This window comes from Oncorhynchus nerka, linkage group LG27 (genome assembly GCF_034236695.1).
Source record: "Oncorhynchus nerka isolate Pitt River linkage group LG27, Oner_Uvic_2.0, whole genome shotgun sequence".
Classification (NCBI taxonomy): Eukaryota; Metazoa; Chordata; class Actinopteri; order Salmoniformes; family Salmonidae; genus Oncorhynchus; species Oncorhynchus nerka.
This window is the reverse complement of record NC_088422.1, coordinates 23,153,331-23,167,054: the sequence shown is the minus strand read 5'-3', so window position 1 is coordinate 23,167,054 and position 13,724 is coordinate 23,153,331. Positions and strand designations below refer to the sequence as shown.

The window sequence follows — 13,724 nt, the reverse complement described above, 5'->3', positions numbered from 1 at the left end:
GGAAAAAAGAATGGATGAAATTTGGCCTAGAAAATGATGACACCATCTTGGCTCCCTATAAAATGACACAACCTCACATAGATCATACTGATGTACAAAGTATTGTTTTAATGTTAAAAATATCTGACATAATTAACTACACAGGTATTTACAGTGAGCAATACTATCATAAATTAGTTATCCACAGGTTGACAGATGGAGCTTCAGACTTTCAGAAAATTAGAACAACTTCAAAACGTCCAAGAATGCTGAGCATGAATTCAATCTGAAAGGCACAAAGTATTACACAATCCCCTATACAAATACAAAAATAATGTACAAAGTTCAAAAAATGTTGCAAATACTGCAAATGTTGTAATAGTAATCTAAGCTGCAACAAACAACTTTACATTCTATTTGGATAGTTTCAGTTGGCAATTTGACACCTATCTCAGTTGTACGAGTAACCCGTCTGTGACTTGGAACACATTTCACTGCACTGCTTTGTGTTATAACATAACCATCATTTAGGCAATTCATTATCAACTACTAGCACACACACACAACTACCAAGGTGATTTATACCATTACATTATGGAGCACTTTAATACATAAGGCCTCTCATTGTCTGGTAGTGTAAAAACCAAATAAATGTCAAAATAAAAAAATATGACATACTTCACATATATTATTACATTGCTACTTGATGTACAGTATTCCTTGTAGAACGAGTCAATTAAATATTAAGCGAAAAGGTGAATGGTTCTACGATTTATACCACTTTTCTCATTCCAGTGATAATATTGCTCACACCACTAGGGGTCACTAGAGACCAGTTATTACCAAACAAAACAAACAGGGCACTGTTCAATAGGGCACTGGGCCCACAGTAGATAAAACATTTTCATAACATTTTGCCCCCCAAAAAAGTGTGTTTGTTTATTGGGTAAATAAAGTAAGTAGCCTACTTTCACCTCCCTGTAGTGTATTTTGGTTGTGCGTGTGTGTGTCTCACACCTCAGTAGGGCTCTGGTCTCCAGAGTCACAGGAGGAGAAGGAGGCGGAGGAGCGGCTTCTTCTGACTGTGGGGCCCTGAAGCATGCTGGGGTGAAAGCCTGCGTGGCGGCGGGCGTGTTTGGTCAGATGATCACTCCTCATGAAACACTTGTCACATAGCGGGCAGGTGAAGCGCTTCTCCCCCGTATGTGTTCGGTAGTGGCGTGTCAACTCGTCTGAACGCGAAAACCTCTTAGTGCAGTCTGGCCAGGTACACTGGAATGGCCTCTCACCTGGAGAATCATAGCCACCAAGAGGACAAAGAGAAGGAAGAGGGAATAAGTGGAGTCATTCTGAGGAGTTCTCAATGACAGAATGAAGGTCAACATTTTTCATAATAAATCAAATTGGCTAACATTCCATCTCTACAGGTGTGCAATTGAGTGAAAATTCAGGTTATGAGACATCACTTACCATTAAGCACTTAAGAGCTGTTATAATATTGAATTCTTATAACAAGGCTATATAACAATAATATGTTCTCTATGTATCAACATTTATACGAAATGATAGATATGTCAGGAACATTATAAGATTTGTATAAAATTATCTTAAGGGGATTCTACATGCTCATTATTATACCGACTGATCAATAGCATTTGTACTACAAATAGGCCTAATTCATTCAAGTGTTGAATTCCTTCATGACCAGGTAGCCTGTCTAGAAACAAAAATATGAGTGTAGTGAAATATGTGATGTAAGAGGAAGGGGTGTTGCATGGTTACCAAGGACAATATGTGGGTTTATTACAATAATATATCCAGGCTACACATTAAACATAGGTAACAGGTCCTTAACACTTGGTTGAAATGGTGCGCTATAGACAGGCTGGTTGATTAGCAACAAAACTGACGTGTGCGCAACTATGAGGCAAAACAGACAGGGTTTACTTAGACCGTTGACAACATGTAAACTATATTTCTTCTCCAAATGTTTATTGAAAACATAAATACATTTGAACAATGAGTACCTGTTGCCTCTAATACATTGCTACAGTTGTTGGTATTATCTATATAGTCACTTTACCCCTACCTACATGCACATATTACCGCAATTACCTCGACTAAACTGTACCTCTGCACATTGACTTGGTACTGGTACCCCTTGTATATATCCTCGTTATTGTGTTATTATTTTTCCTTTAGATGATTTAGCACATTTTTCTTACTTACTTTTTAAAAAACTCTGCAAGTAACGTTAAGCATTCCAAGGTAAGGTTGTTGTATTCGGCGCATGTGACAAATACAATTTATATTCATATGAAAATAAATTAAATGTACAAATTAAATGCTAGCTAGCTAGTCAAAACACCTCAAAACAAGACACGGTATCAATAACAAAATAGAAAGAGCTGAAACGAGCCACCTACGATTCCGCAGGACAGCTTCTTGTCATTGTTGCTAGCTATCTGACCATTCACAATCATAACGCACGCCTTCCGGACACATCCATGAGCGCGCATCATTTTTTTGTGACGTTGTCGACCAACCCGTCTATAATGACGCGTTCACAATCTAGTCGGAACTCTGAAATTCCCGACTTGTAACTGGTTGAATGCGGCACGTATAGAACTACAACCAATTAGCAAGTCAGAAATCTCAGTTTCCTAATTCTGACTAGCACGTGAACAAGACCTATGCAGCCTAGTAGAAGTTTGAATAGAGTACGACAGTATGAGTCATAATACCCATAAAACCTAGCAGTCAAACATGGAAATTGTTCCAATCGTTTTTCTACCATTCATCTTTCCCATAGGGGATTTTAGAAACACTTAAAATAAGGTCTGTGTTTCGTGTTGGCTTACGTTACATTTCGATAACCGTGTAAATCTCTCTAGGACAATGTGACTTTAATCAATATATTCAGCTCTATTTATTTACTGTCATATTCAAAAATGCAAATTAGCATCAAAGTAAACATGCAAGACTACAAGTCCCTGAAAGTCCCCAAACCACTAGGTTTTATGGGTATTATAACACCTCCACTCTATGTGCCATATCTACATGTCTAGGAAGTCAGTTTCTGTACTACTATGCACACTGTTCTCATTTCTTGCTCAACAATTTGTGTCAACCATTGTGAGAGATTGAGGACTCATCTTTGTATCTGTGCCATTATAGCATCTGTGACAACATGCACAGCTCCATTGAGGCAATCTCCATTTTGAAGTAGTACATGTTGTTCTTCATGATTGGCTGATCCCTCCTGACGACCTGTTTGGACATGACTCCAACAGGATCATCCGGAGGGATCAGCCAATGAAGTCGGAAGTCCCACCCAGTTGGTTAAAGTGGTGGAAGCCCTCAATTGCGCTGCCAATGCTAATACTACCTTTTGGTCACTAGAGGCCTCTATGATTCTCTATGGTGTCAACAAGAATCACGCCGCCCTTTGCGCACACACCTCTCTGCCCATGGACACACCTCCGCATTAAACACACACAGGAAGCCAGTTCATGTATACGTTGAGTTATGTACAACACGCACACATACTACAGAGCTAGGCACGATGGTTATCTAGATTCTAGAATACACTAAATCGAATTGTCTTTAGTACAAACTATGAGAGCCATATCATTTTGCAATGTTCTACTGAAAAACTGACTAGTCAAAGTTATGTTCTCAATAATCTCTGCGCCAGTGTGGACATACAGAGCTAGGCTATATACCAGTATAGACTATCTAGTTTACTTCTATGTATGTATGTATCTATGTAGCCTAACCTTTACAACACTTACCAGTGTGCACTCTAAGGTGGGCTTTAAGATGGGAAGACTTGCCATACATCTTCCCACAGCCGCTGAACGGGCAACAATGTCTCTTCTCTGAGGACACATGCAATATCACAGCCTTCTTGTTCCGTGACTGTTTTTCTGTCGAGGTATGTTGCGCCCTTGCTGTGTCCCCGCTCACCCTGTGACCGCACAGGGATCCGTTAACCATGCTGTTGGCATCACTTTGGCCCAGACATCTACTACCCCCACCACATGTCTCACTGCGTGTTATCTGGTTACATTTGTTCAGGTCGAGCAAAATCATCGCCACCATTAACAAAGTCCTGTTTTCTTGGTTCTCTTTCGACATGTCTTCTTTCGGTTTGGCACCGGGACAGCGGTCCTCCGGTGGCCGGCGGTTAGCGATGGAGACTAAACACTCAGCAGCGAGATCAACCTCCGACATTGCCGAAGCTTTTATTTATTTAAGCGGTGACAAAAATATGTTCCCTAAACGGATGCTGATATTTTCGCCTTTGATAAATGGACTCTCCTTGTAATTTATCGGGTGGGTTATCTTCACACCACAGGGATTTTAGGAAACATGTGGTTTTCAGTTTCACGTGTCGTCTTTTTGTCTCAAAATAATACTATTTTACAGAAACGGATCAAATAAACGCTCTTTTGTAACTAGGCTACTAACTATATAATTGTCTTGATGTTTGATTTACTCCTCTGTAGCCTGTAAATAATAAATACGGTCCTGGAATAGTGTTGTAGGTTCTGCTGTCTTCTTTCTCTCCTCGCAAATGCGTCAATTTGTTCTATTTTACAGCATGAAGCTGTTCCCAACTCCAAGAAACAAATTCGCGGAATCCCAGGGTGTCATAATAAAACAGGGCTGCAATTGGCTACGAGTAAAGGTGACGTACTTTTTGTACCCACAACTTGGAATAGCTCGTTCAAAATTCATTGATTGAAGGGATGGTCGGCCAATCACTGGATGAACAATATGAAAAGGGGGACTGTTTCTGTCATGCCACACATCATTGTTGACCAGACTGCGCGAGTGTTCTTTTTCAAGGGTTAAGGCAAGGCGCATTGCAACACAATTCCTCTAGCTCATTTCCGTAACACATTTCTTCAGCAGCGAACACGTCTCTTTGAGAAAAACTATTATTTTATCCCCTTAAATGTAAGTGTGTTTCTCTCAAGCGTAGCCTATAGCCTCACGTGACAATTAAAAAGTTACATTTATTTGGGAATATCCAGCGCTCAAGATGCAAGGACTGACTAGATCCATGACGTCGACATAGTTCTGACCCTGTTTTATGCTAAACTCGTGAGGCATTTATGGATTACATTCTTCAAGAATCAATGGGAAAATATCAAGAATTATAAATACTGTAGCGAATTCGAGGTGTAGCCCCAATTAGGACTTGATTGGTCCAGCTACTGTCAAGCCAACACCTTAACTGTTACACCAAGAGGCCTGAACCTCTTGAAGAGGTCACTAGGTGTTGTGTTAAGGTCACTACAATACTATTGAACAGCTTCCCAAATCCCGAACTTTAGCCTACTTTGAACTTTTGGGGTTATTTTCTTAGCTCAGGGTTATACACTGAATGTACAAAACATTTGTAACACTTTCTCTTTCCATGAGAGACTGATCCCTTATAGCAAAATGAGGTGCAATTCAATATTAGGAAGATGTACCTAATGTTTTGTTCACTCAGCGTATAGCCTAATAATCATTCTATTTTAATTTGATTTACCAACACAAGCTATAGGCTACATGTGAATCTACTAACCTTGCATAGCCTATTATAACCACAGCGTGTCTTCATGATGTTTCAGTGGTTTGTCATTTTACTCTCAAGGGAACTCACTAATTTAAAACAATGTTGCTCTACTTGAGTTTCTGATAATGCATTTCTCTGTTACAACTATGGCATACCCATCTGCAAATGCATACATAGCCTGAAGTTCAGGTCATGAGTGGTAGGAGAAATCAGCCAATGAGGCTGCTTGTAACAAGAGCCTCTCCAAATGTAAACCCCTTTCTCCGAGCTCACCAGGACACAGTTCGAAGAAAAAAACAAACAGTGTTGCCACTTGTCAGGAGATAATATGTTGCTACAGTCCCCACCGTGATAGCCACGTGCCTGGTTTAATTAGGCTTGAGGCTTATTCTATTCTACCCCAACCCGGTTAGACTATGCCTAGGACCTAGCCTAATATCAGAATTAAATTATAGCGCCCCCCCCCCAACACACCCATGTCTGGTGGCCTAGTATAGCCTATAACAGGATATAGGCTATACGAGTGTGGGAGGACGTCGTGGCCATAGGCTATCGCCTGAATCTACAGTCTGCACTGGAATTCTCCATTGCCCATAAACACGACATTGGATGTCTGTTATTGCCGCTACACCCCTTACCGACAGCATATCACGTTGGTACGCTCTAACATGTTATTCTAACCAGCACCGCCTCCCTGTGTGTGTCCACGTGCGACTGTAGAACAGAATGTTCTCTTCCGTGAACTGAGTATGAACTCGTGCGCCATTGCAGTTAAGAGGGCCAAGTTCCTCGAAGATTAGGCTACAGCTATAGAGCTCCACAGTTTGTAGTCCTAATACCCAGAAAAAACGTGTCTGGTTCGTTCAGTCATCCTTATAGGAAAATTAATGGGGAAAGAATAGGGTTATGGAATAGGCTAAACACCGAAAATACGGTCTCAGTAGATCTTATATGTTTTTGTTGTACGAGATAATAGCAGTCAGTTAACATGACCTTTATGAATTATGAAGCCTTTGTGTTTTTTTATCATTACATCAATTATTCAAAATTGACAAAAAGTGACGTTAGTTGATGAATATTGTCTCATTTAACAAAACGTATAAGATCTCATAAACTTCCCGTTTTTACCACATACCTTATTTTCGTCGATTATCAAATCAACCCCCCCCCCTACAAAAACGCCATTGATTTTCCTCATAGGCTTTGTTCAACGAACCATGGCAGAGTTAGTGCCTACAAAAAGACGCCATTACTATTTATCTCTATTGGCATGCATCTTTGTTTTCATACAGGCCTATCTGCAATCTATAATAGTTGTCCCAGATAGCCTACGTTCCAAACAAACATATAGTAATGCGTTTTCACACAATTCTTACATTTTAGTAATTTAGCAGACGATCTTATCCAGAGCGATTTCAAGTTGTGAGTGCATACATTTTCGTACTGTTTTAAGCTATAGTTTGTATCAGATTTCGGCAATTTGTTACATTGTATTTTTTAAATTTGGTTTTTAAATTGGTTTTACGTTGCCAAATGTCAAACGAACTAAAATGCCCAAACAAAAACATGTTTCCATGCAAGTCATTTGTTTATTGGACAAAAATACTCACCTTAAATCCATTTTTGATTATCATAAAGCATCACTTGTGTCTCCCAATCATCATATTGCTTTCGCTTTGGTCTTCCAACAGCATGCGGCAGGAAAGAGCGTAATAGCCGCTTTAACTGCGACATTAATAGGCTATATTCAGTAGCCTATATCCCTAATCTGCATAACATGCGCTCAAAAATGCCCTGCTACTCACAACATGTTTCAGAGATTTCAAGTTATGATGCTGCATGGATTTCATCAAATGCTCGCAGTCAAACCAATAATAATGCGCGACTAGCGTTCTTTTTCTGTGTTTGGTCCAGACTGCGTTCAAAACTGCAGCTGTTGTTCGAATTGAATTGGGCCGATATCACACTTTTTGAGCGAACCATGGTGCGTTGTTAAAGTGTGCTCCCAAGTGTGGATAGAGTATTCACACCAGTCCAAAGGGGGTACACTCACCAGAGTTCGGAAAAACCTTATGGCAATACTGCACCAAAACAATTTGGTGTGAAAATCATCTTTACTTAGAGAACTCGTTGAATGATCGATGTGTGTGGATGTGGTCCGTTCACTGAACCCGCAGTCAGCATCTGCTTGGACTGGTATGAACACTATCTGCACTCCGGAGCGCACTAAACAATGCATCACGGTTTACGGTTTAGTGTGATCTCGGTCCGATTCCATTCGTAGGCTACCATGGTGCGGTTTGCTGCAGGTGAGAACCCAGTCCAGACCAAACACAGGAAAAGAACCAGAGGCTCTCAGTATTGTTGCTTGGTTGTTTGACTGTGCAGTACCATATTTTGCCAGTCTGTAACTTGATATCTCTGAAACATTCCGTGATATGCAGTTCATTTACAGTAAGAGCTCATTATCTGATGCAGATTAGGGGAGACGGGGGCTATACCGGGGATATAGGCTCAGTGGCGACCTGTCATTCAGTATTTTGAGCCCAACCTATTTAGCTATGTACAGTGCATTTGGAAAATATTCAGACTCCTTGACTTTTTCCACATTTTGTTACATTACAGCCTTATTATAAAATGTATTAAATAAAAACAAGTTCTCAGCAATCTACACACAATACCCCATAATGACGAAGCGAAAACAGGTTTTTAAAAAGTAAAAAACAGAAAAACCTTATTTACATAAGTATTCAGACCCTTTGCTATGAGACTCAAAATTGAGCTCAGGTGCATCCTGTTTCCTATCGATCATCCTTGTTTCTACAACTTGATTGGAGTCCACCTGTGGCTGTGGTAAATTCAATTGATTGGACATGATTTGGAAAGGCACACACATGTCTATATAAGGTCCCACAGTTGACAGTGCATGTCAGAGCAAAAACCAAGCCATGAAGTCGAAGGAATTGTCTGCATAGCTCCGAGACAGGATTGTGTCGAGGCACAGATCTAGGAAAGGGTACTAAAAAATATCTGCAGAATTGAAGGTCCCCAAGAACACAGTGGCCTCCATCATTCTTAAATGGAAGTAGTTTGGAACCACCAAGATTCTTCCTAGAGTTGGCCGTCCGGTCAAACTGAGCAATCGGGGGAGAAGGGCCTTGGTCAGGGAGGTGACCAAGAACCCGATGGTCACTTTGACAGAGCTCCAGAATTCCTCTGTGGAGATGGGAGCACATTCCAGAAGGACAACCATCTCTGCAGCGCTCTACTTGGAGTTTGCCAAAAGGCACCTAAAGATTCTCAGACCATGAGGAACAAAATTCTTTGGTCTGTTTGAAATCAAAATTGAACACTTTGGCCTGAATGCCAAGCTTCACGTATGGAGGAAACATGGCACCATCCCTACATTGACGATAGGGGGTGGCAGTATCATGTTGTGGGGATGTTTTCAGTGGCAGGGACTAGGAGACTAGTCTGGATCGAGAGAAAGATGAACGGAGCAATGTACAGAGATATCCTTGAAGAAAACCTGCTCCAGAGTGCTCAGAACCTCAGACTGGGGCGAAGGTTCACCTTCCAACAGGACAACAACCCTACACACACAGCCAAGACAACACAGGAGTGGCTTCGGAACAAGTCTCTGAATGTCCTTGAGTGGCTATGACAGAGCCTGGACTTGAACCGGATCGAACATCTCTGGAGAGACCTGAAAATAGCTGTGAAGAAATGCTCCCTATACAGAGCTTGAGAGGATCTGCAGAGAAGAATAGGAGAAACTCTCCAAATACAGGTGTGTCAAGCTTGTAGCGTCATACCCAAGAAGACTCGAGGCTGTAATCACTGCCCAAGGTGCTTCAACAAAGTACTGAGTAAAGGGTCTGAATACTTATGTAAATGTGATATTTCAGTTTTAAATTTTTTATAAATTTACAACAATGGGAAAAAAATGATTTGGCTTTGTCATTATGGGTTATTTATTGTGTGTAGATTGATGAGGGGAAAAACAACAATTTAATCAATTTTAGAATAAGGCTGTAATGTAACAAAATGTTGAAAAAGTCTGAACACTTTCCGAATGCACTGTATATATTTTATTTTATGTTTTTTGCTTGTTTTGCATGTTATTTTGGCATTAATACGTGTCACATATCAGTTTGCAAACAAAAAAAACAAAGAAAAACATTGAGTTATTTAGCCACATACAAACAGTCTATTTTTTTGCTTTCTTGAGTAAGGCAGCTTCGAAATGCAGCTGTTTTAGCCTAGCTCAGTGCTTTCTGGGGTGGAAGGGCAGCCATCGGGAAATACAGAGCATATGGGTTGGTAATCTTCTCTAGTTGCGCCGTGATTGGCTCAGTGTTCTGTCACTCATGGGGACACTACATCACCGCAAAATCTACAGGGAGAGCTAGAAAGTTCATGCCTCCTTGGGCGCTACCATAGATGTACATTACATGTGCCCATCCAAGAAGGCTCAAGGTCATTGGCCATAAATAAAATGACGTCAAATCAAGTCTACTGTAGCTTTGATTGGACTGATCATGTCAACAACATACTTTCAAAATCTTAGCTAGACAAGCAGTTGTCCTTATGAATCACGTCGACAATCTACTGGCAAATCATTTTTAATCCTTGTCATATGAAGATAAATAATGAAGAGAAATTATAGATAAAACTTGTCGCTGCTCATCGGGCATTGGACATAAACATTACACAACAAGTTGGAAATCGCAAGTTCAACAATGAGTGGTTTGGAAGGAATCAGTGTCTAACTGCAAGCGTTGCAAAGCAATCACTATTTTGCTTCCCCTGCTATTCGGTGGAGAGGGTGTGTGGTCCTAGTCTGGTTTTAAGGGTCTCTTTTTCAAGCTTAAAAGGAAAAACATTCACATGCAACACTATGGGCCAGAAAAGGTTGAATATATTGGCCATGCTGTCAATCCAACATGACTTCTGCCGTGTTCAAAACAACTGGAAACTCAAAACGGAGAAATCTCAGACTCCAGTAAGTTTAAGGCAACTGGGAACTCTGAAAAAAACAAGCTTAGACTGGGAAAATACATTTTGAATGGTCATCCAACTCAGAATTCCAAGTCGGGAACTCTGGCCTTTTCTAGAGCTCTGACCTGAAGATCGCTGACATCATAATTCAACCTTGCTTTTTTCAGAGTTCCCAGATGTCTTGAAAGCACCATACATACAGAGAATGGAAGACTTTGTTGACAAAGTTTTATGAAAGAATTTGCCCACAAGAAGGACCACTTCGCCACCTTCTTGTTCAAGTGAGCACAGCACAACAAGTTGAGTCCAAAAATGTCTTATATGCTGCTGCATAATTTGTGGAATTTTTTACAATATTGTTTTATTTAACTAGGCAAGTCAGTTAAAACTTCTTAGAGATCAAATCCCTTTAGCGGGATCGATTTGACAACATCCGGTGAAATGGCAGAGCGCCAAATTCAAATTAAATTATTATAAATATTTAACTTTCATGAAATCACAAGTAATAAATCAAAAATAAAGCTTAACTTCTTGTTATTCCAGCCACCATGTCAGATTTCAAAAAGGCCTTACGGCGAAAGCAAACCATGCGATTATCTGATGAAGGCACCCCGCATACAAATGCATGACAAACATTTTTCAACCCGGGCGGTGCGACACTAAAGTCAGAAATAACGATATAATTCATGCCTTACCTTTGAAGATCTTCTTCTGTTGGCACTCCAATATGTCCCAGAAACATCACAAATGGTCCTTTTGTTCGATAAATTCCTTCGTTATATCCCCAAAATGTCCATTTATTTGGTGCGTTTGATTCAGAAAATACACCGGTTCCAACTCGCCCAACATGACTACAAAGTATCTAATAAGTTACCTGTAAACTTGGTCCAAACATTGCAAACAACTTTCCTAATCCAACTTTAGGTATTTTAAACGTAAATAATCAATACAATTTAAGACAGTGTTCAATAGCGGATAAAATGAAAGTGGAGCGAGTTCCAGGTCGCTCACACCAAACATAAAAGTACACTTGGCTTGACATTCAGAAAGGAAAGGGCTACTTCTTTATTTCTCAAAGGAAAAACATCAACCAATTTCTAAAGACTGTTGACATCTACTGGAAGAAACTGCAACCAGATGCCTCATAAATCTAGTTCCCCATAGAAAACCAATTGAAAACACAGTGATCTCAACATTTATTTTTCCTGGATGGTTTGTCCTCGGGGTTTCGCCTGCCAAATAAGTTTTGTTATACTCACAGAGATAATTTTAACAGTTTTGGAAACTTTAGAGTGTTTTCTATCTCAATCTACCAATTGTATGCATATCCTAGCTTTTGGGCTTGAGAAAAAGGCAGTTTACTTTGGGCACGCTTTTCATCTGGACGTGAAAAGACTGCCCCCTAGCCCAAAGAGGTTTTAATTAAACAATGACGACCTAATCCAGCAACGCTGGGCCAATTGTGCACCGCCCTATGGGAATCCCAATCAGATGTGATTCAGCCTGGATTCGAACCAGGGACTGCAGAGACATAGCTTCCACTGAGGTGCAGTGCCTTAGAACACTGCGCCACTCGGGTTGGAATAAATTATGGAATTTGCCAGTGAGATACAATGCATTCGGAAAGTATTCAGACCCCCTTGACTTTTTCCACATTTTGTTACGTTACAGACTTATTCTAAATTGACAAAGCGAAAACAGTTCTTTAGAAATGTTAGCATATGTATTAAAGATTAAAAAAAACTGAAATACGTTATTTACATACGTTTTCAGATCCTTTGCTTTGAGACTAGATATTGAGCTCAGGTGCATCCTGTCTCCATTGATCATCCTTGAGATGTTTCTACAACTTGATTGGAGTCCACCTGTGGTAAATTCAATTGATTGAAAATGATTTGGAAATGCACACACCTGTCTATATAAGGTCCCACAGTTGACAGTGCATGTCAGAGCAAAAACCAAGCCATGAGGTCGAAGGAATTGTCTGTAAAGCTCAGAGACAGGATTGTGGAGAGGCACAGCTCTGGGGAAGGGTACCTAAACATTTTTGCAGTGTTGAAGGTCCCCAAGAACACAGTGGCCTCCATCATTCTTAAATGGAAGAAGTTTGGAACCATCAAGACTCTTCCTAGAGCTGGCCACTGAGCAATTGGGGGAGAAGGGTTTTGGTCAGAGAGGTGACCAAGAACCCGATGAGTTCCTCTGTGGAGCTGGGAGAACCTTCCAGAAGGACAACCATCTCTGCAGCACTCCACCAATCAGGCTTTTATGGTAGACTGGCCAGACGGAAGCCTCTCCTCAGTAAAAGGCACATGACAGCCCGCTTGGAGTTTGCCAAAAGGCACCTAAAGGACACTCAGACCAAGAGAAACAAGATTCTCTGGTCTGATGAAACCAAGATTGAACTCTTTTGCTTGAATGCCAAGCGTCATGTCTGGAAGAAACCTGGTACCATCCCAACGGTGAAGCATGGTGGTGGCAGCATCATGCTGTGGGGATGTTTTTCAGCAGCAGGGACTGAGAGACGAGTCAGGACTGAGGGAAAGAGGAACGGAGCAAAGTACCAAGAGATCATTGATGATAACCTGCTGTAACGTAACAAAATGTGAAAAAAGTAAAGTGGTCTAAATACTTTCCTAACACACTGTATCTATACTGTAGCTAAGAAAGTAATACTAAGTGTATGTTGTGTAGTAAGCTGTTAGTGGCCCGTGTGCTGAACAAATAGTTATATTGACTATGTCCGTCTTAGCACGCTCATTAATGTTTGTTTTCATTGAAATTACGGATTGCCTCTTATCCACTCATCGTTCCTTTATGACATAGTTTATACATCTCAATTGTCAGTAGAAGCAACATTTGTTTAAACAAGTCAGCCATATCAGCAATTGTTTTTTTAAGGCAGTAAATAAGGCCGAATTAACTGTTTCACTGCCAGATAAGGCTCCATGGTGCTGAAGGAAAGCTCTGCTGTTGGGACAGCATTATGTAGGCCCTAACAGTTTGTGGGCACATTTATAGTCACTGTTATAGTGGAATAAATGTTTTGTTTGATATTGTGTTGTGTAGTGGCTTTGCTGGCATGCATAAAAATACAAAATAAATGAGTTTGCCCCACCAAGATTTACATGCTAAAATCACCACTGTATATATAGGCTACTGAATAGAGACA

General features: G+C 40.5%; 1 protein-coding gene across 1 annotated transcript; it reads right to left on the bottom strand.

Annotated features, from left to right (window-relative positions):
- Positions 1-88: 88 nt before the first annotated feature.
- Positions 89-4,660, bottom strand: LOC115111380 (Krueppel-like factor 9). Its single transcript, XM_029637373.2, has 2 exons — positions 3,774-4,660; positions 89-1,268 (listed from the first exon to the last, which is right to left on the bottom strand). Exons 1-2 carry the CDS (start codon positions 4,213-4,215, stop codon positions 991-993), a joined length of 720 nt encoding a protein of 239 aa, XP_029493233.1. The 5' UTR covers positions 4,216-4,660; the 3' UTR covers positions 89-990.
- Positions 4,661-13,724: the final 9,064 nt, after the last annotated feature.